Source organism: Lepisosteus platostomus, chromosome 1, assembly GCF_059453375.1.
Source record: "Lepisosteus platostomus isolate fLepPlt1 chromosome 1, fLepPlt1.hap1, whole genome shotgun sequence".
Taxonomy (NCBI): Eukaryota; Metazoa; Chordata; class Actinopteri; order Semionotiformes; family Lepisosteidae; genus Lepisosteus; species Lepisosteus platostomus.
In genome coordinates this window covers 531,784-550,931 of record NC_142611.1, presented here as the reverse complement: position 1 = coordinate 550,931, position 19,148 = coordinate 531,784, and the positions used below count along the sequence as shown (strand labels likewise).

The 19,148-nt window shown below is 43.9% G+C and overlaps 1 protein-coding gene across 7 annotated transcripts in view; it reads left to right on the top strand.

Annotated features, from left to right (window-relative positions):
- Positions 1–19,148, top strand: part of fip1l1a (FIP1 like 1a (S. cerevisiae)) — a 37,349-nt gene that overhangs the window by 10,181 nt on the left and 8,020 nt on the right. For 6 of the 7 annotated variants that reach the window (XM_088629124.1, XM_088629384.1, XM_088629037.1 and 3 more), the window contains 6 exons: positions 4,153–4,252; positions 4,917–5,073; positions 10,234–10,260; positions 11,321–11,375; positions 13,469–13,675; positions 18,371–18,426. In XM_088629124.1, the coding sequence (XP_088485250.1) occupies positions 4,153–4,252; positions 4,917–5,073; positions 10,234–10,260; positions 11,321–11,375; positions 13,469–13,675; positions 18,371–18,426 (602 nt within the window). The remainder of the gene's footprint in view (positions 1–4,152; positions 4,253–4,916; positions 5,074–10,233; positions 10,261–11,320; positions 11,376–13,468; positions 13,676–18,370; positions 18,427–19,148) is intronic. The other variant, XM_088629296.1, reaches the window with a different exon arrangement.

Here is a 19,148-nt window from a genome sequence, read left to right as displayed (position 1 = left end):
TGTGTATTTTTAATATTAGGTACATAAATTTTGATATTGTAGAATCGCATTTATTAATGAATCGCAGGTGACGTATGAAGAGTCGCTGCCAAAAAGTGATTATTTTAAAAGTTCTTTATAGAAGAAATAACATGCAGAAAGTAATAATGTTCCCGTTGATGTGATTGAACTGGAATTTTTTCTGGCCTGCAATGCTGGGTTCTGAGTTTCAGCATCATTACTGCTTTGTCAGTAGCTTCAATTGTCATTATCTTTCAGTGTTTTTTCTGCTCTTGTACAGTTAAATATTTGAAACTGTAATGATGTTATCACGGGGGTCAGGTGAGAGCTGGTCATGTTTTCCCATATGGGATTTGCGCCTCTTTGCTCCAGCATAGCGTTGGAGTTTAACTTGAGGAGATGTAGGCTGCACCCCACTGCCTGGCTGTGTGTGTGATGGGCTGACCCCCCCGTGTGGAGCTCAAGGACAGATGCTCTTTGGTGCCTGTTCGCTCCCCCAAACTTTCCTTTATAAACTGCAGTACTGTTTGTAATCGGTAATATAAACAGAAGCTTTTTTTTCCCATGTTTTTACTGCGCAGTGAGCCCCAAACTTGCTAGAACCATATCCAGTGACCCTGCTGCCTTGAATAACAAGTATTTCCTGCCAAGCTGTTAAAGGTGTTCCTGGGTTCAGTTGGAATGCAGTGTGATAAAACAGTCACCCCTCTTCTGCAGTCTGTTTTCATATTGGTAGTACAGGTGATAAGATTAGTTGTTGTGGTGCTCCTCAGCACGTGTGTACTTCTCCGTTTATTTCCTGCGGCTAGACGATGCAGAAATGATGCTGTATTAGCTGACTGGCTGAAACTGCTAAGCTGCATAGGTGCTCTGTTAAGTGGCTGACAGAGCAAATAATTAAAATTTCTGACGCAAACAACAGTACAGGGAGTCAGATACATGTTTCCCTGTATTGTGTTTCTTGAATGCTGTGTGTGGTCCTCCTGTACCCGGAGCTAGAAGAGTCCACTGGTTGCAGCTTTGCCTTTAATGTAGGAATTCTGCGCAGAAAGAATGGCAAGAGAGCTGGATTTGCACAGAGAGGGATTTGCAAGTATAAGTCACCGAATGATCCTTGCAGTGCTGAGAATATGGATTTATTTGCATGTACGGTTACAGATAGAAGTGTTTGGGCTGTTAAAAACGACGGAGGAATTTTCTGTATTTTCTAATCGTTCAGTGGAAAAATGTAAATCACACTCTGGCCTACACATTCCAGCAGGATCGTCATGGTCATTGTGCTGCTGGAGTAAACTCCTGTCCATTAAGTCTTCTGCCTCTGGGTAACTTGAGAGAGAGTGCAAGGTGTTGATATTTTGCAACATTTATTACTTCTTTTACAGTAAGAAGGCTGTGTTCTGTGTGTCTACACACTTGTGCTCCGAGTGTGTTTTTAGTGTTTGTGTTCAGAACCCCGGCTCTGTGATATTTCAGTCACAACGGAAAATCCTCCACTGTTGATTTGAACACATGAAAATGCTGAATACCTATAGCAGCCGTCTTCTTTGTCTTCTCTGATGACTGTGTCATTGTCACGCTGATGCCTGTAGGGTCCTATCTGCTGTGCTTTAGTGTCGCCATCATGTCGATGGAGTGGGATCACTTTCCTCAAAGCCATTTTCCCGATGAGGACTTGCTTGGCTATTCAGTGTCTGCTTGTGCTTCAAGCCTTTCGCACCTCGTCCCCAGCAGTTTCAGAATCGCCCCTTTGTTTCACAGACCGGGACGAGCTGAGCTGAAACATTCGCCAGCTCTGCTGAATCATTTAGGTCCAAAACGTAAATGTTTGGACTCGTCGGGTCCAATGCCACAGGTCAGGTGTTGCGTTTTTTATTGATTTTTGACCTGGCGTTGTTTATTGTTCTCATTTGTTTGAAGTCCTAGAGTTGGGTCCTGAGACTCCTCCGGGAGTACCAGGAGAAATATTGACACAATCAGCAGCTGCCGTCTCAGCTTGCTTGACGTTTTGTCAGTTCTGTACCATGAAAAGCAACTTGAAATGTTGGTTTTGCTTTGAGGTTGTTTTGCATGGCTTGTCTCCCTTAGCTTTCGATGTTTTGTGCATCTCGCTCCTTCGAAATGGCTTCCCTGCCACCCCCTGCCCGCAAGGCTCTTTCTCCCATGCTCGTGGCAAAACTCCGTCTTCGGTGCCGGCCGGAACGAGGAGTACCTGCTTCAGGTTTGTCCTCGGAGCTGTCTGAAGTGAGGCTCCATGCTGGATTTTCTAGCTAAAGCATTAGCAGGCAGTGAAAATACCCACTAAAGGTGTTTTCTTTTGTTAAACACAAGTTATTTTAAAGTAATTTCTGAAACTGAACTTGCGGATCGGATGAACCCAGAACTGTGGTTACTGTGGTTTCTAAATCAATGCAATTATAAGGGAGCAATTTCCTTGCTTAAAATATTTAAATACAGTTTTGCTATTACTGTAGTACAGTAATTATAGTCATCATTACGACGAGTAATTCAAATGTATATTTTTTAAAGCCAAAATGACGGTTTTCCAGACATGTTTTGCATGCATGTTTCTGTGTCTGTGAACAGATTGTACATTTGTGTATCATCCAGAACCCCTCGGCTCTGTTTTTAAGTGCCTCGCAGCGAAGCAGATTTTGCCCCGAAAAGGTGCCTTGTTATTTGAAAACATTCCCTGATCCCCAGGCCAGTGGGACCGTGTGGAGTCGGCTTTAGAAGACTAAAGGGGGAGCAGGGTTACATCTGCAGCTAGCGCTTTCCCAGCTCCCAGCTAAGAGTATTTAAAAAGTACTTCAGCTGTTTATCCACAAAGTTAGCACAGCTGTGGGATAAAAAAAACGGCACCGATCATCATCCGCTCAGTGACTAAATGCAGCCTCTCCACGTTCGATTCGGTATTTTTTTGTTTAATAAAAACGCTTAATCCAAACACGATATCACCTGGCATAAACACCCCTTTGGCCTGCGTGCTGGTGGCAGGGGAACGTCTGTTTGTCCTGTTGCTTCCCGCTCACATGGGTCGCCAGCGCTCGTGCGTCCGCCGGGCGGAGTTCAGCCATCGTGGGCCGCAGCTGGGGAGGACGAGGAGGAGGCGCGTGTGTGTGGGGGGTCGTCTAGTTGAGAGAGATGCGTTTTGCAGGCGTGAGGAAAGGAGGTGGGACTCTATAAACGTTTTGAAGAATAGCTTTGATTTTTTGGGGGGAGAGGTGTGAATGAGGAAAGCAAGACTGTGACTGTATGTGAACTCTCGAGTTTCATTGTGCTTTTTAGACATAAAACGCTACAGCCGGTCTCCCTCACGCCGGTGAACAGCAGGGGAGGTGATAAGATTGAGCTCAAAAGCTGAGGTGAGGTGCATTATTATTTTTTCAGCAATAAATTATACAAACGTATCACATATGGCCATTTTAATGTGGCTTTGAAATGCACCGAAGCGCCCAGTGTCTACACTTTGGCTCTCAGTTTGGTAAGGCACTGCAGACATCCTCAGAAGGTCTTTGGTTGCTTGATGAGCTTTTTTTTTAAATTGGGTTGTGAACTTGCAGAGCTCTAGCATGAAACAGACGGGAGGCCGTCCGTGATCCTCAGGTGATACAGATCACTGCTGCGCCCTTGCGGCCCATTGCTGAGGCCGGAGGGGCAGAGGCGAACACTGGAAGGTAGCGTCTTGAGGGCTTCGGCACGGTCTGCCAGCGGCAGGACACTGAGGATGAGCCCACATGTGCAGGGACCCCTGATCTCCCGTCCTGCGTGTCCTCTTCTGACGTTGAAGGCGTCTTCCTTAACGTTTCACGTTCTGTACTCATCTGAATGTGTCCTGCCCGCAGACAACCAGGGTGAATGTTTCTGTGCTGTTGAGTGCCGAAAAACAGAAATGAGCTAGAACAGACTCTCTCTTAATTCACTGTGTCCTCTTGCTCCGTCTCTGCGGTTTCCCAGACCGTGAGTGCTGAAAACGCGGTTCGTTACAGAAATTGGCTCTGGGAAGATTTGGTTTAGATGGTTTCGAGCTGTGGTGTAGAAAATCCACCAGTGCATGAAAACAGAGCAGCCTGCAGTCGGGGCCAGAGGAGGTGGGGGGGTGCAGTGCACTGTGGTACTGGCGCTACATGAGCTGGGAACTATTGGTCGTTGCAGGAAGGTGACGGGAACGATCGACGTGATCGGGGGTCAGACGGCCACCATCAGCCGTGTGGAGGGAAGACGTCGGCACAACAACGAGAGCAATAACATTCAGGTCAGCAGCTTCCTCAGCTGTGCAGAACTGGGGCTCTGGTGCCCACGGTTTCTCTGTCCACAAGTAAGCCAGTTACACGCCTCGGCTGGCTTCAGAGTTCCCCTGGCGGTTCAAGAGAAGCCGAACAAGCAGTTTTGATGTCCATGTTTTTTTTCCGGCAAAGTCTCACGGATGGGGTTCTGGCAGAGCTCCATCCCTGTGCGACCGCGGCCGCAGGAAGCTGGGGTGAAGCAGCTGTCAGTACACCGAGCTCTGCACTGTGCGAGAGCACGGGACTCCCGCCTGAGACGGCAGGCAGTGTGAACCAGCCGCTGAGTCACCTCGGCCATTGGGCAATCTGTACGGCAGTGCTTTCCAGCTCACTGGTGGCCTGTCGGGGCTTCTAAGACCGTGTCCTGGCAGACATGTGGCATTGATGTGATGGGCTTTGGCCGAAGTCTCCCAAATATCTTTCCGAGACAGATTCAGGTGGCTCCCACCTTTACCTCTGGTAGGAGTCTTTCAGAGCCGGTGTGCCATCCTGTCACATCACATTGCTCGTGTTTTTGTGTATGTGTGCGCGCGATGACCTGTGATCTGCTGCCTTTGAAAACCCAGCACGGTTCCCAGTGTGCGGCTGGTCAGTCCTCTCTGACTAAAGTGCTGGTTTTCTGTTCTGTTGCAGGTTATTTCTGAACACCCCACCTCAGACGCTGAGCCCACACCTGCCAAGCTGCCTCCATTTTTCCCCCCAGGAACTCTGCCCCCCAATATCCCCCCTCCCCCGTTCCTGCACCCTCCCCCCAACGTCAGCACCGCGCCTCCTCTCATCCCCCCTCCACGTAAGTGACTGACTCAAGGCACCTTCCTCACGGCACACTTGTGACCTCCTGTCCCTCTTCTGCGGGAATTTTGTCTAGCAGTTTCCTGCGATAGATCTAGAATGTGATTGAGTGTTCAGCTGTAGCGTTTCCTCTTTTTTTTTCCTTTTGTAATGAGTTATGTCGTTGTTTTTAAGTCTTTAATTGCAGTTGTACCGGTGTTGCAGGTGGGTGAGAGTCTCTGCTCTTTCTGCAGCGGTACTCACTATCTGGTGAGCGTGAAGCTGAATGGAGTGTTGCTCGTTGTTCGAGCTCCATAGTACACTCCATTACAGCCCCAGCACGCACTGGAGGCTAGAAGCATCGGCTCACTGAGATGCACAACTGACCGTGTGGTTTCTGAATGTTTTAAGCTGTTGGCATTCACTAAAGTGAGAGACAGTCCAGTCCTGCTACAATACAGCCCTTTACAGCAAGACAGCATGAAGCAGAATTGGCCGTCAGAGTCTCTTCTGCTGAAGGGAGAAGCAGGAATTCTGTATGCAGGCTCAGCAGAGCTCATGTCTGTTTCGTGAGGGGAGAAAGGAACCTGGGTATGGTTTTCTTTACATTTGCCAATTTAAACGATTCTCCCTGCAGTGCAGGACATCGTTGGTGAAGACATAAATCTGTCCAGGATTACTGTGGACATTACAGAGTAGGGGAAATGCAGATTGACCTAATAAGGGTCTTGTGACAGAAATATAGTCGGCATCTTGTTCTGTAAAATTGGAGTTTTGCATATTGTGTGCAGGAGATTATCGGTTAATATCCTACTTACCTGCAGAGAAAGTAAATGTGTGTGGATGTTGCACTGTTCAATTACATTGGAGAGTGTGCAGTCACTCTGCAGTCTGTTATGTATACTCTGTATTAAGGTTAGCTCACCAGGGCTGTTCATAAGAATTCACAATGCATACAACTTAGTAACTATGACTTGCTCATGCATTTCATTATAAAGGAGGAGCGCTGTATTATTCATTTCTGCAGTCAAACATGGTGTTAATTTTGTAAGTCTACAACCCTAATCGTAAAATAAAATCAGTAGGGACCAAATTTAATAACCTCCAAATTTATGTTGTCTTGCTTTCCTATGGAACACAGAAAGGTGTTGCCTTCTCTGGATTCTGTATAAGTCTCCTGTTGAGATTTAAAGAGACACGGGAAAATGCCCATTACAGGTTCGGCATTTCGTGTGGTATTTCTTGGTTACATGTTCTTGAGGGTTTTATGATATACACTTGTTCATAAAGTCTCTTTAACATCCTTTCGTGCTTATCGTAAATCTGAAAATAACCATTAAGGCCTGGGTTTTTGGCTCCTGCAGTCCTGCATTTTAATTGTGCTTCTGCCAGCTCTTCATCTTCAAAGCACTTTCTAAAATAAAATCCACAATCTCCTAGGTTCTGTGCAAAAGGCAAAAAAGTTTACCTCGCAGTAACAGCTCACCCCTGCCAGAATTTTAATACAATGAAAATATGAAACATCCTGCAGAAGCCTCTTTGAAAAACGGCCCCCCTTTGAAGTATTTTTTGTCTCTCCTTACGTTGCTGCTACTTTATTTCCTCTTGTGATGCAAATGTGCGAGTTTAAATATAGTCCTCAAAAATGCCCTGGTAGCAAGAGTTTTCATAGCCATAATGTGAACGGAGCAGTCATGTGGTGAGCGGGTGAGTGCAGTTAACGAGCTCTCAGTGCCTTTAATTAGAGGAGCATTGTTCTGGTGCCTACATGGTGTTCAACAGTTTGATGCGCATGCTATGATGGCTGAGTTTTTCAGTTCAGAAATCACAAGCAGACAGAAGCACAGACTCTGTTATTGCATATTAGAAGGTTTTCGTGTAGCCAATTGCCCACAGCCTACCAAACTGCAAAATCAAAATATTAAAGGGTGGTCATGCCATTATTAGTCAGCAAATAAAATAGTATATACAGTCAGGTTTCCTTTTGCACAGTAAAAGCAGAAAGGGCAGGTAGATCCACGTTGCTGGAGAAAATGGTTCTATCTGTCAGATCCGATGTACAAAAAAGATCTCTCTGAGGTAACTACATGCATAGCAGTGCATGTGCATAAAAATGCTTTTTTCCCCCCCGTCTTGCATGTGATGCATTTTCAGCTAAAAGGGAATGCCTACTTCCAGGCTGACAGCCTGCGTCTGCACAAGGTATTACCTGTGCAGGTCTGTGTTCGAAAACAAGCAGCGCTCGTGTCCTGCAGGGATGATGAGTGCTGTCCTCTTTAACTGGGAGGGCACGGCCGCCCTCTCCGCTGTCCTGCCCTGGGCCGGCTCCCCTCTCGCCTCAGAGCGCCCCGCAGTCTGGGCCTGTGACAGCGGTCTCGTGGGCTCCCGAGGAGAGAGGTGCCCTCCGGGCGTAGAGATGCCAAGGAGCAGATGCCCTCATTCCCTCCACTGCTGTCTGTCAGGCGCTAATGAGCTTGTGAAGGAGCCGGGAGGCGTGTGGTCACCTGGTTCTGCGATTGTATCGACACCCCCAGGATGATTCGGCTCTCTTCGTCAGGCCTCTGCGCTTTGGTAAACCCAGTCTTGGGTGGAATCATTATAAAATAAACATTCTCATGCAGTTATTTTTAGAGTGGTAAAAGTGAGCTCGTCTTTTGTGGTTAAAAAGGAATATTCACTGTTTTTTCACCACCATCTGTTATAACATCGACACCGCTTTTCGTGATGGCTTGCATCTCCAGTTTGTTCCCGGTGACGTTTGCCTTATTTCTCCACATGTAGGAAGGTCGTATAGAGACATTGCAAGGCTGCTGCACAATTAATGTTGTTGGGTGCCGTCCTGGTCAAATATTTAAATGGCAGGGAACAATCCTAGATCTGCGTCTTGTTTTCTGTATTCAGAAAAACACGTGTTATGTTTCCCTTAAGAAATCTCTCAACGGTTTCACCTTGTGTCTATAGAATAAAATGTGCACATTGGCTTTCTGCATTGATTTTGATAAAAGCTCCATTTTACGCATAATTAAAAGTATTTTGTAGTTGTGGACTGACTGAAAAAAAAATAGACAGCTTAATGCAGAGATTAATGAAGATTTATTGAAATAGATCCTTGTTTTAAAAACAAGATTTGAGCTCCCTTACATTGTCAAGGACTTTAGAGGTTATTTTGGTTTAGTGCCTTATAGATTTTCCCATTTTTTAAAAACTGAATGCCCAAAGGTTAAGTGCTGGATCACCCCAGTCGGCACCATTTAATCTGGAGAGCAGCCACATAAATGTGCATTGATTAGTTGTATGTGTGGGAGTATTAGGTAAATATAATAACTATTGTATAATATTTGTAGCTTTTCACATTATTCTTTATATGAAAATGTGTTGTCATGAGCATTTGTTTCTTAAATGCAATATAAGCACATTCTAATTGAGTGCGATTTTGCATGGAAGAATTTAGAGAGCTAGCATTGCCTGCTCAGAGGTTTTGATAGGCACAGCAACAGAAGGTCTGTTAAAAGTCAGCCAGAGAGCTCCTTCTTCAACGACTTGCCTTCTGAAGGGTCTCGGGATGTGTTTGAATCGCGGTCAGGAGGGTCCTGTCGAAATAACAAAGATCTGCATAGGAATCCCAGAAACAATCGACAGGAAAAATCGGGGATCCAGAGCCCTTTCCCATGTTGATTGTTTTGCCTGGTTTTCTCTTTTTTTTTCCAAACTGAAAAGCTTGGATTCAAACCGAGTTTCTGAATAAGACTGTCTCCAGCAGATTAAAGGCATTATAATTGCTGCTTTAGGAATTCACCTCATCAAATGATAGCTGTCTTAGTATCTGGACAGTGATGAGGACTTTTGGCTTACTTCCCAGGCAATTACCAAAATTCAGCTTCATCGTACCACTAGAAATATGAGAGGTGATTACTCAGCGTCATGTTTTTTGGATGTTTTATCAAGTGAGAAGATGAGCAATAAAAAAGATTGTCAGACGTGAGCTTTAATGTTTAGTATTTAATGTTACATAAAGAATTGTACTTTTCAGTGCTGTACATCATGTCGGTGGTCATGTATGTTTTCAGGTTCTCTATAGGGTAGGATATCCTGTCGCCTTTTGTGTCAGACGGTTGCTTGTCATACCAGGAGATGGTGATGTTGTTTTAGGACATTTAAATTTGCAAACAGAAACTAGTTTTGCATTTATTGATTTTGCTTACTTTTTATGCTAATATTTATTTTTATTTTTTTTCTTGTTTCATTGCAAGTACTCTTTTACCCAGAATAACATCCTCTGTTCTTAAATATGAGACACATCTGGGCCTTGTCTGAAAAAGAAACGCAGTAAATTGCTACCAGATGCTGTTTCTCTAGTGCTACACATTTGAAACTGATTGTGCCTCCATATTTCAAAGGCCCTTCTGCAAACCTATTGATCTAATGGAGTCAGAAAAAGAGACACTTATGCATTTTATCTCTCTTACGAAAGGCCATTTCTGTGTCATGTACACATTTCAGTTTTCATTGTCAGCTTCTCAGCTTAAGATTAGCCGGGTCAATAGGAAAACTAATTTGCACAGCAAAGTGAAGTTCATCCTTTGTTATTAGCAGTATGTGTAAAGTGCATTAACCCATCTGGTTAAACTTTCTTAAGTTTCGATGGGTCAGCGTAATACCTGCTTCTCCCTATGCAAATCAGTGGCTTCAGATTTCGCATTTACATTAGATCTTGGCCATGGCTTTAAAGTGATGATGATTTGTGGTTACACAACAATCCGAGTTGATGAAAGCCTCTATTGTCATATCATGAGGCTATCCTATTTCATTAAACAGTACATGGAGCAGCCGTTCCTCGTTAACCTTTAGATCATGTGTGATGTTTTGAGCTGTTGAATGGGGAAAAAAGACAGTATTAAAATCCTGTTTGTATTTAGTTCAATCACACAAGGAAAGGGGCTTGTTTTTATGTCTTCATGTCTTCTAGGTATTCACCCTTTCCTTAGAAAGACCCGTGGCTTCTCCAAGAATCTGCAGTGGGGGTTTTAAAGTACCATTAATAAAATACCACTCTGCAATTTCATTTTAAGCACTAAACTGTCTTGCTCTTGCTGTTTTTGTATTTATTTTATTCAAGATTGTGTGTTGTGTATGGATAAGAAGCCCTTTCTTTAACACATCCTTGTTTTTTTTCTTGCAGGAATACCTATTACCGTTCCACCTCCAGGTACAGTTTTTTAAGCTGTCGATAATTCCACTTAACATGTGCCCTCAGGATGGGGAGACTGGTAGCAGTAGTAAGAGCAGGAGCCTTAGCTGGAAATGCTGTGGATGCCTTTAAGTATAATAGTTTAGGCTTTGAAAAGTTGTTGGTGAGATTTAACGTGTGCTTTTAAAGCGACAGTAACAGATCCCCCTGGGAGTCACAGGGCCTGCTCCCAGACTGGCTGCTGGTTTAAAGGTGATGAGCAGCAGGGTCTGTATCTCCTGTCTGTGAGCTGCCATAGGGAAGGCTAGACCATACCAAACTGCAGGCTTTGACTTTTTGCAAAACAGCATAATAACAGTAAAAAAGCTTACACTACAAGCCATGCTGAGCAGTGGTGTTGTGCTGTTTTAGAGTGCTGAGTCAGCTCTTCTAGGAATCTTCAGTTTTACTTTGTTCAACTCTGTGTGAAAACTTATGTAATACTAACTTATTAATTGTAGCATGTGCCCCTGCATTCAGCAGGGCAAAGGACATCTGTATTTCCTTACTGAAGTACTTTATTTTTCCTAAGAGAACTACAGAAGTTATTTTTTATTCTTCCCTTGATGCCTTTTAAAAATGCTCCAAAGCTGTGCTGGATTATCTGCTTCATTGCAGAGACAATTATCTGACCTCTGAGCTGACCAGACCTGAGCAGATTTTTTCAACTAGTTTTCTTAGGCTAGCTAATCCTGGTTGTGGAAAGTATACATTCGAAGGACGGATACTGACTGCTTCTTTGCACCTGTGTGTGAGTGGGCGTGGCCATGTGGGGATGGGCTTGGTTGAGTGTGGCTGTGTGTGGATGGGTATTGTTTGGTGTCGTGGGCTTGGTTGAGTGTGGCTGTGTGTGGATGGGTATTGTTTGGTGTCGTGGGCTTGGTTGAGTGTGGCTGTGTGTGGATGGGTATTGTTTGGTGTCGTGGGCATGGTCGAGTGTGGATGGGTGTGGTTGGGCATAGCTGGCGAGGAGAAGCATGTTTGTTTGACTGGTGAGCAAGATGACGAGCAGAGACTGAGCAGCCTGTTTGTGTTTCAGGTTTCCCTCCTCCGCCAGGAGCTCCTCCGCCATCCCTTATTCCAACCTTGGATGGGTAAGTGTGGATGAACCTGCAGTGTCCTTGCAGAACTCAGAACCCGGAGAATTAGTATTCATTCTGAAAGTGAGAGGGGTGACTATATCTCTGCCCTCTATGTGTTTGTGAGTTGGACTTGTAGCTGTGCTGACAAGAGTTGTCTGAGCTCAAGTACTGAACTGTTGCCCGGTTTGAGTCTCAAATGAAGTCCTGAAGGGTATCGCTGATCAGTCGGTATAGATATGGACATGTAAGCAGTATTAACCGATTTACTCAGGAGCAGCATTGATGCTTGTGGTTGTGTTGAGTTGTTATCATCTATGGCTGGGTGAGGGACTCCTCCCAGGAGCTCCTCTCATCCAGCTCGCTCCCACAGATTGATTCCTATGTGCCGTGTTATGGAAATATTAATTTTTTAAGGATCACTTACTGACGTCAGACAGCTGCCAATTCTCCAGACGCGTCTCTGGAAGAATAAACAGTTTATCCCCCTAGGTTTGTCCAATTTGGTAAAATTGTCCGGGTCCGGATGGAGTTTCAGCAGCCGTCCGCACTCAGGTTTGTGATCCCGGACGAGCCCCCAAATTGAGTCTCTGATGCTCTTTGCAGAGTGGCAACAGGGCTCCCAATATTGCAATATTGAAATAAAGACCTTACTCAGATGAGAGCTCTCTCTTGTGGCTTCCTTGAAAATTAATATTTCCATGACAGCCGTCGTGCAGGATCTCGTCTTCTTCTCGCTCTCCTGAGATTAGGTCAGTGTCTCCTTGGACCACGGGGTCTGCGCTTCTTTCACGTGTTCTGACCCGTCATTTCCCCGTCTGATGTTGGTTAATCGGAGCAGACATCTTTTGCGCTCTGGGCTGTGTCTAGTTTCAGAATTGCTGAGCACTCCAGTCAAAGATTTTCCTTCAAAGGAACAGTATAGTGTGATAGCTTAATCTTCCAGGAGCATTCTTCCAGTTTTTTACATTTGGTTTTCTGTTAATTCACCCAAGTACAAGTAATACTTGGCATCCAACTGGTTTCCCTGGAAGTTTGTATTTCTTAAACGTAATTTTATTTTTATGAAGTTTGTTTTCACATTTGAGCTTTGTGTAAGTGAGGCTCATACATATTCCATGTTGGTCTTATCTTATCCTTAGTCCAAAAGTCCAAAGGTTATTTTGTGATGTCAGACATATTCTCATATCTAGTTCTATACATTTGCTAAGGAAGTGTCTTTGGAATTTGAATGGCTTGTCCTGATACATGCAGATGTGAGGGTCAGTGGCACCTCGAAATCCTGATTGTTCTTTAGACTGGACCTTGTGCAGTTTTCCCAGTTTCCTGTTTGTGAGCACCTTGTGAAGTTGAAGGTTACAGGCAGTAAGGTAAATGGGCGATAATTGTCTTTAGTCTTTCTAGTGCAAACCTGTTTCTTCTGCATTGTTCCAATCGTCAAGGATTTTCTTTTCGATTCGTGGACTCTGTGGAAATGTGCAGCAATGCCTTTGACAGCCCGTCTTCCGCTTCAGCATTCCTGAAATTGATCATTGCGGCTCCTCCCAGTCTTCATGTCCACGACCATGTATTTCTCTCCTCTGAGGGAGGGGCTGGCTGGATCAGAGTTCCCCGGGGAACTGTGAAGTAAAAACGAGAGGCAAAGGGAAGGTGTATGCTGCTAATAACTAGATGGGGCAGAAGAGTAAACCTGTGAGAAAGCAGAGAGAGCAGGTGACTCTGCTGGAAAGTAGCAGTGGGCAGGACACAGAGGAGAGGAGGGTGAAATGAAGACATGGGCAGCAGTGACAGGGGTGACCACGGACAGCCTTTCATCCAGTGTTTGTGTATTGCCCGATAAAGGTGTGTCCAACACGTATTAGATGGGAATAACACTTTTCTCCTTTATTTAGTTATTTGAACGCAATGGCATGAAATTGGTCACTGGGTATTAAGAGGCAGTAATAAACTTCTTTTTCTCTCCTTTTAACTGATTCCAGAGCAGCAATGTCCTTTTTGCAGTGTTGTACACAGTATTATAAGCAAAATGTTGACTTGAATTCAGAAACGCCCAAAAGCACATTGGCGCTGCTGTAACACAAGAATTCTCTCACTCTCTTCTCTGACAGCACTGCGAGCATGAAAAGGTTCTACGACCTTTTCCAGTTTCATTCCCTTTCTGGCAGAGAGGGCAGGGCAGACAGCCGGGTATCAGACAGAGAAAGGGACGAGTCGGACTCTCCGCAGAAGAGGAAAGGACAAAAGAGAGCAAAGGCAGGGCGAAGTGTTGAGAGAGAGCGAGACAGAGAAAGACACCTGTCCGCAGGACGAGAAAGGCAAGAAGAGTAGGAGCAGGGACAGGCATGGGCAGTGGGCTCAGTAGCTGTGGGTTAAGAGTAACAGTGCAGTTAGGAAGTGTCTCTGGTGATATACGCACCAATGCTGTCATAGACTGTGCTCAAAACCTTTAGGGATGATGCCTTAGCATGTGTAGTCTCCCTGGCTAGAGAAAGACAACTGTGAACAGAGTTTATATTAAACTAAATGAACTAAAAGAACAGGCAACAAATCTGGTTGAGAACAGGGGGATTTTTCTCTTGGTGACTCTTACACTCTTACTTGATCAAAATGTTCTGCCAGTAAAGTATATAGAAAGAACTATTTCTCACCTTTCTTTCTCAGTGTAAGCACCTTTAACCTGGATGGGTTTAGCCCATTTGTCCATTTCACTAGTATTTCACAGATAACCAGTCTTGGCTGGCCTCTGTTTTAGCTCAGTGGCAGAGATGTAATTGTCTCAAATCTGACATTACAGGCTTTACCAATAATAGTCACACAGGCAAAGCCAGGGCTGTAATTCGGACAGTTCAACCATTCAAACCTGCGGGGTGGATATGTAAAGGATGTTTTTCTCCCCATACAGCAGCAGGGCTATAGTCATTTTGAGTACCAGTTGTCAGTTTCATCCTGGGAGGGTATAAAAACAGAAAAATCATTTTCAGTTTTAGCTATCCATTTCTTATTTAATTATTTAGTATGAGCAACCTATCATGGGGGCGATGTCTCCCCTTTTGAAATTTATTCAGGAGGAGAAATGAGCAGCTGCTTCACCAGTTTAATTAAAGGGAACAGACTATGCAAACCCAGGGTGGAGTCCAGCCAGGGCCCAGGGTTCACGATCCTGTTTTTACGAACATCATCTTACGAACAGGGTTTTTAATGACCATGCGATTGAACGTCTCTTCCTGCAGCGCGGTGTTCCTGGTCAGCGTGCTGGGGCACGGGGGGGGGGGCGGGGAAGAGCGCCCCCTTCTGATCGACCAATGCCTCTTTTTAGTAGCAGCTTGGTACCTCTGTTCTTTAATGTTTCCCATTTCAACACTGAGCAGGCCCAACTTTTATATCCTCTGTGTGCTGATTGCATCAGGCAGAAGGAGGTAGTGTTGCTGCCCCAGGGCCCACAGTAAGCCAGCATGATGTTGCCTTCTCCAGTCTGGGATCACAGCCCTGGCATTCTGCGTCATCGTGCGTTTGCTGGCAGGATTGTGCTTCCACCTGATAAGAGTCCTACTGTGACGGCGATGGTACTGAGACATGACTTAATCTGGTACTCGGTGAACTGGTGAAGGTTTGATGAAAAAAAATGACTCGGTACTCTCCAAAAACATGATTTTAAATTATGAAAGGGAGTCTGACTATGGAAATTCTATTGAGTATAGAATGCATTTTCACATCTCATCTCATCAGGTTATTATCCTTGCCTAATTTAGTATTATACGAATTAGAATTTTTTTTTGTAATTTAAGTTCTACACATGCATGTTATCAATTTTCTGTTGCTAGCTCTAAAAGGGTGTGTAAGTACATTTTAAGGGTCTCAGTTGTACACCTCAGGTGACTTCTTCCCGTTTCGATCAAAGGGGCAGTGCAGATAACATCAGCAAGACTTCAGTTGGCTTTCTTCTTGCGGGAAGATTGCACAGTGGGAAATCCTTCTTCGGGTTGTGGGTAACTGGAGGCAGTCTGCCTCTTGGTTTTGACTTGCTTTTCTGTATGTAAAAACTTTTAGGATGTTTTCATTTCCTGGACCTTTTGTCAAAACATCCTTCTAGACGTTTCCTTCTGCACCCTGCCAGCCACTCGCAGTTTCTGATGTGGGGACGGTAGTTTCCAATGTCAGCGCAGGCAGAGACCTCGCTCGTCTGCCTCCTGTGGATTCCTGCGCGTGACGCGCACGCGGGGCCGGGCCGGGCCGGGCCGTTCTTCTCGCGCTGCGTGGATCGGGGCTCTCGAGCGCAGCTCTGTCTTCTGCAGGAGTGTAAACTTACGTTCTTTGTTTTGGGACTGAACGTGACCTTCTCAGACCCGACTTGTAGCTTTGAAGTCGTAAATGCAAACTCTGTACCCGAATGCTCTGCACTGCGTTAGTGAGGCGCAGTGCAAGTTTGTTTTCAACTCACGAGTTACAGAATAAGCACTGAAACATCATTTATGCTTTATTAAGTTTATACCATGTTGTGTTAGATCGGGGATACTCAGTGGGGTGGCTCCTCAGTCCCTAATGCTCTCCAGTCCACTCCATTGCTCAATAGTGCTAATTAGTTAATTGATAGCGAGGCCAATATCGTAATGAGGTAGCCCGTTATCTTAAGACACTGCAGTGGAGCAGACTGGGAGGACTGCATGTTGAAGCACCTCTGTTACATGTTTGATTGCTTTTCTCCTCCATTCTTCTATGGTCTTCGTGGCCTTGAAAAAACTTTTTCCCCCCTTTGATCCTGAATTTTAATTTTAGACAGAGACACACTTGGCAGATGTACCTCTGTGAAATCTTTAGTTTTTGAAAAGCTCCATTTGTGTGCAACAGTTGAAAATACACAGTAGAAAATTTGGTTTATGTTGATTAAAAGAATTGACAGGTTTATAGCATTTAGCCAGTTTAGTTTCAAAGCCAGTGTTTAAAAATTTGAATGGGGTCATTAAGGATCCGTTAGGTGGTAATTAGTTATGCAACAGAAAACAGTTTAATTCTTTACAGCTGCTCAGAGAGGAAGAGTTAAATTTAGACTGTTTTATTGATTTTAAAAATAGAGCAGGAACTCTTCACAGTACCTCATCTGCACACCGTCTAATAGAGTTGGCTTCAGCTTAAAGAACAGTGATTGTTAAATCTGAAGCTTATTTGCTCAAGTATATATAGAATAGTGGATTTGAAAAACACCTGTTGGACACACACTTTCTTGGATGGGATTTACGCACCTTATTGGTTTTGCCGGTAGGGTGTGCGGAAGTTTTCAATCGGAAGCCGGATTGAAGCCAGGAAAACGGGCAAAGGTGATGGTGACTGCCAGTGCCAGTAATATAACATTCTTGGATCTGAGCTGCATGTTGCGATTTGAAATCGTGCCAGTCACATCAAACAGCTCAGAGGTACTGCCTTGAAGTTTGAAAAGCCCTTTGATCGTTAAGCTACAAGACTACTGCCCCTAGTTTACTGTTTTTAAAATTTAAATTAATAGACTAGACACCTGTAGCTGTCTGGCTGTTGATGCAGGCTGCCGTGTATGATTGTCTTGGATGGAAACTAATTACTTTTTTTAGCCTGTATATCCCGAAAAACTCAGATGTTTGTAATTCATGACTTTGAAGAGTTCATTATGAGTTTATCAAGGAGGTTTAATTGTCTTACCTGAAACAAATGCTTAACCATGTGGTGGCTATAAAAAAATTTAAAATATTTTTTTAAATTAAAAAATGTAAACAAACCACAATATTTTCATTATTCTTCAGAACCTTGTAACTTCACGTTGTGGAGGTGCAAAAAGGAGGATAATATCTATTGTTTCTAGTGATATCATGCTGTGATCCTGCTTGGAATTATATACCCAGCAATCATAGCTACAGTCATGACACAGTTTACAAACTTAACTTAAAAACTGTTTGTATAATTCCCATAGGATCCCATGTTAAATTTTCTAGCTAGAAAATTTTAAATTTTTACATTTAAAATAAAAAAAAACCCACATAACATACCCAACACTATCCGTACACTAGAACAGGACACAAGCCAATGACATCGACATGTTTTTTCCTCAAAATAGCTCAAACATATAAACAAACCTGAACATCATATACAAAGCAAAAAACAAGAAATGAAATCGCATTAGCCAAAAAAGGGGTATTTCTCAAATTACTTGGTTAGCTGCATAACTTTGGTAAATAAGTTGACAAAACTTGGACTTTTCGGTTTCATAAACTAGATTCAGTTAAGTGACCAGAACAGCCAGATTCAAAGCAACAGAAATGTCTTTTGATCCCTGACCCTCATCCAATCGCTTAATTATTTTCATATTCTGTGCCATGTTTATTGCTTTAAGTGCTTTCGTTGCTTTCTCAGTGCCACCCTGAGATTTTTCCACACATTTTGGACCCATGACAGATATTTAATGCACAAAAAATGCATAATGTAAGAAACGAGTGTGCGCACAATAAGTCTAAATAGTCTGATAAAGTCCCATGAATCTGGCGGGTCTGTCTAGATCACAGCTTCCACATATATGCTTCCACTGGCGCTCAGTTCTCTGCTTATGGAGACGCTTTGTTTGTTGTAGAGAAAATGTTGTTTGCAGAGTGGAGAATACAGTAGGTATATATTTAGTAGCTACATTGCAGCTAAAATGTGGAAACTGTGGGAGGCTGCATTTGAGTCATTTTTTACTGTGCCGTCCAATAACTTAATTGGATCTTAATAACCATAAGGAATTGAATGTTACTGTTGGATTTCTCAAGCCGATGCATCCATAGCGTGGACCGAGAATAATAGAGACTGGTCTTGTAGAGAGGAGGCGAGGGCTCTGGGCTTTTAACTCGAAGGTTTCGGTTCAGATCAAGAGCAAAGCACTTCATCCTGTTGCTCCTGGAAACCCTCCCCAGCTGAACACATGGGAATAATTGCAAGTTAAATATTTAAAAATACAATGAAAAGGCCTCCGTTTGCGCTAATTGTGCTTATTCCTGTGGTTTTGTTTGCAGTGGACACCCTGCCAGCTATGATGGTCGCACTGTCCCACCATATCCCTTTTCTGCAGGTAAGTGTTAACCCTCACCACGAGGCTGCCAAATGTGTTCAGTGAGCTGTATCTGCGGCACCCAACGACCGCATCTGCTTGTTTAAGTCTTCAGAGTAGTGCAGGGCCAGCTGTAGGAACGACACCTGGAGGGATATTCATTTTCTGTGTCCTGATGGGAACATTTAGTAGGTCACTGAGTGACGTGAGAAAATGCAGATGAGCTGTAATTGAACTGTTATGCAAATTCAGTTCATTGTTGTTGCTCTCTGGGAATTAAAGGGTCTTCAGGCATGTAAAGTTGGTAAAATTGCCATATGGATGAAGTGAAGGCAACGGGGGTATTGTGGGAACTGTTTGATTCAGCACATGCCCTGTAGTTTAAATGGAATACACATTACACATTGCTTTGCATTTGATTGAGCTTTCAACTGTGAAAATCACCACATTGAAATGTTTGAGTTTGGAGCTGCGATCGCGTGCAGGCTGCAAAGGAACAAGTTCAAATTGGAACTGTCGACGGCTGACTTGCCAGTATTTCTGCTGCACTCTTAATTAATTTTAAACGGAGGTGCTGACCTCAGGTGAAAGGAAAAGCTGTTCTTGAGAGAAGCAAAAGTGCATTCACAGACATGCGATATCTTAAGTGATTTAATTTGGTTTAGGTTTAACAGGGTACATAATTGTACACCGTTTCATGTATTTCAAAAAATGTTTTCTAGTTGGAAAAAATGTTAAAAGAA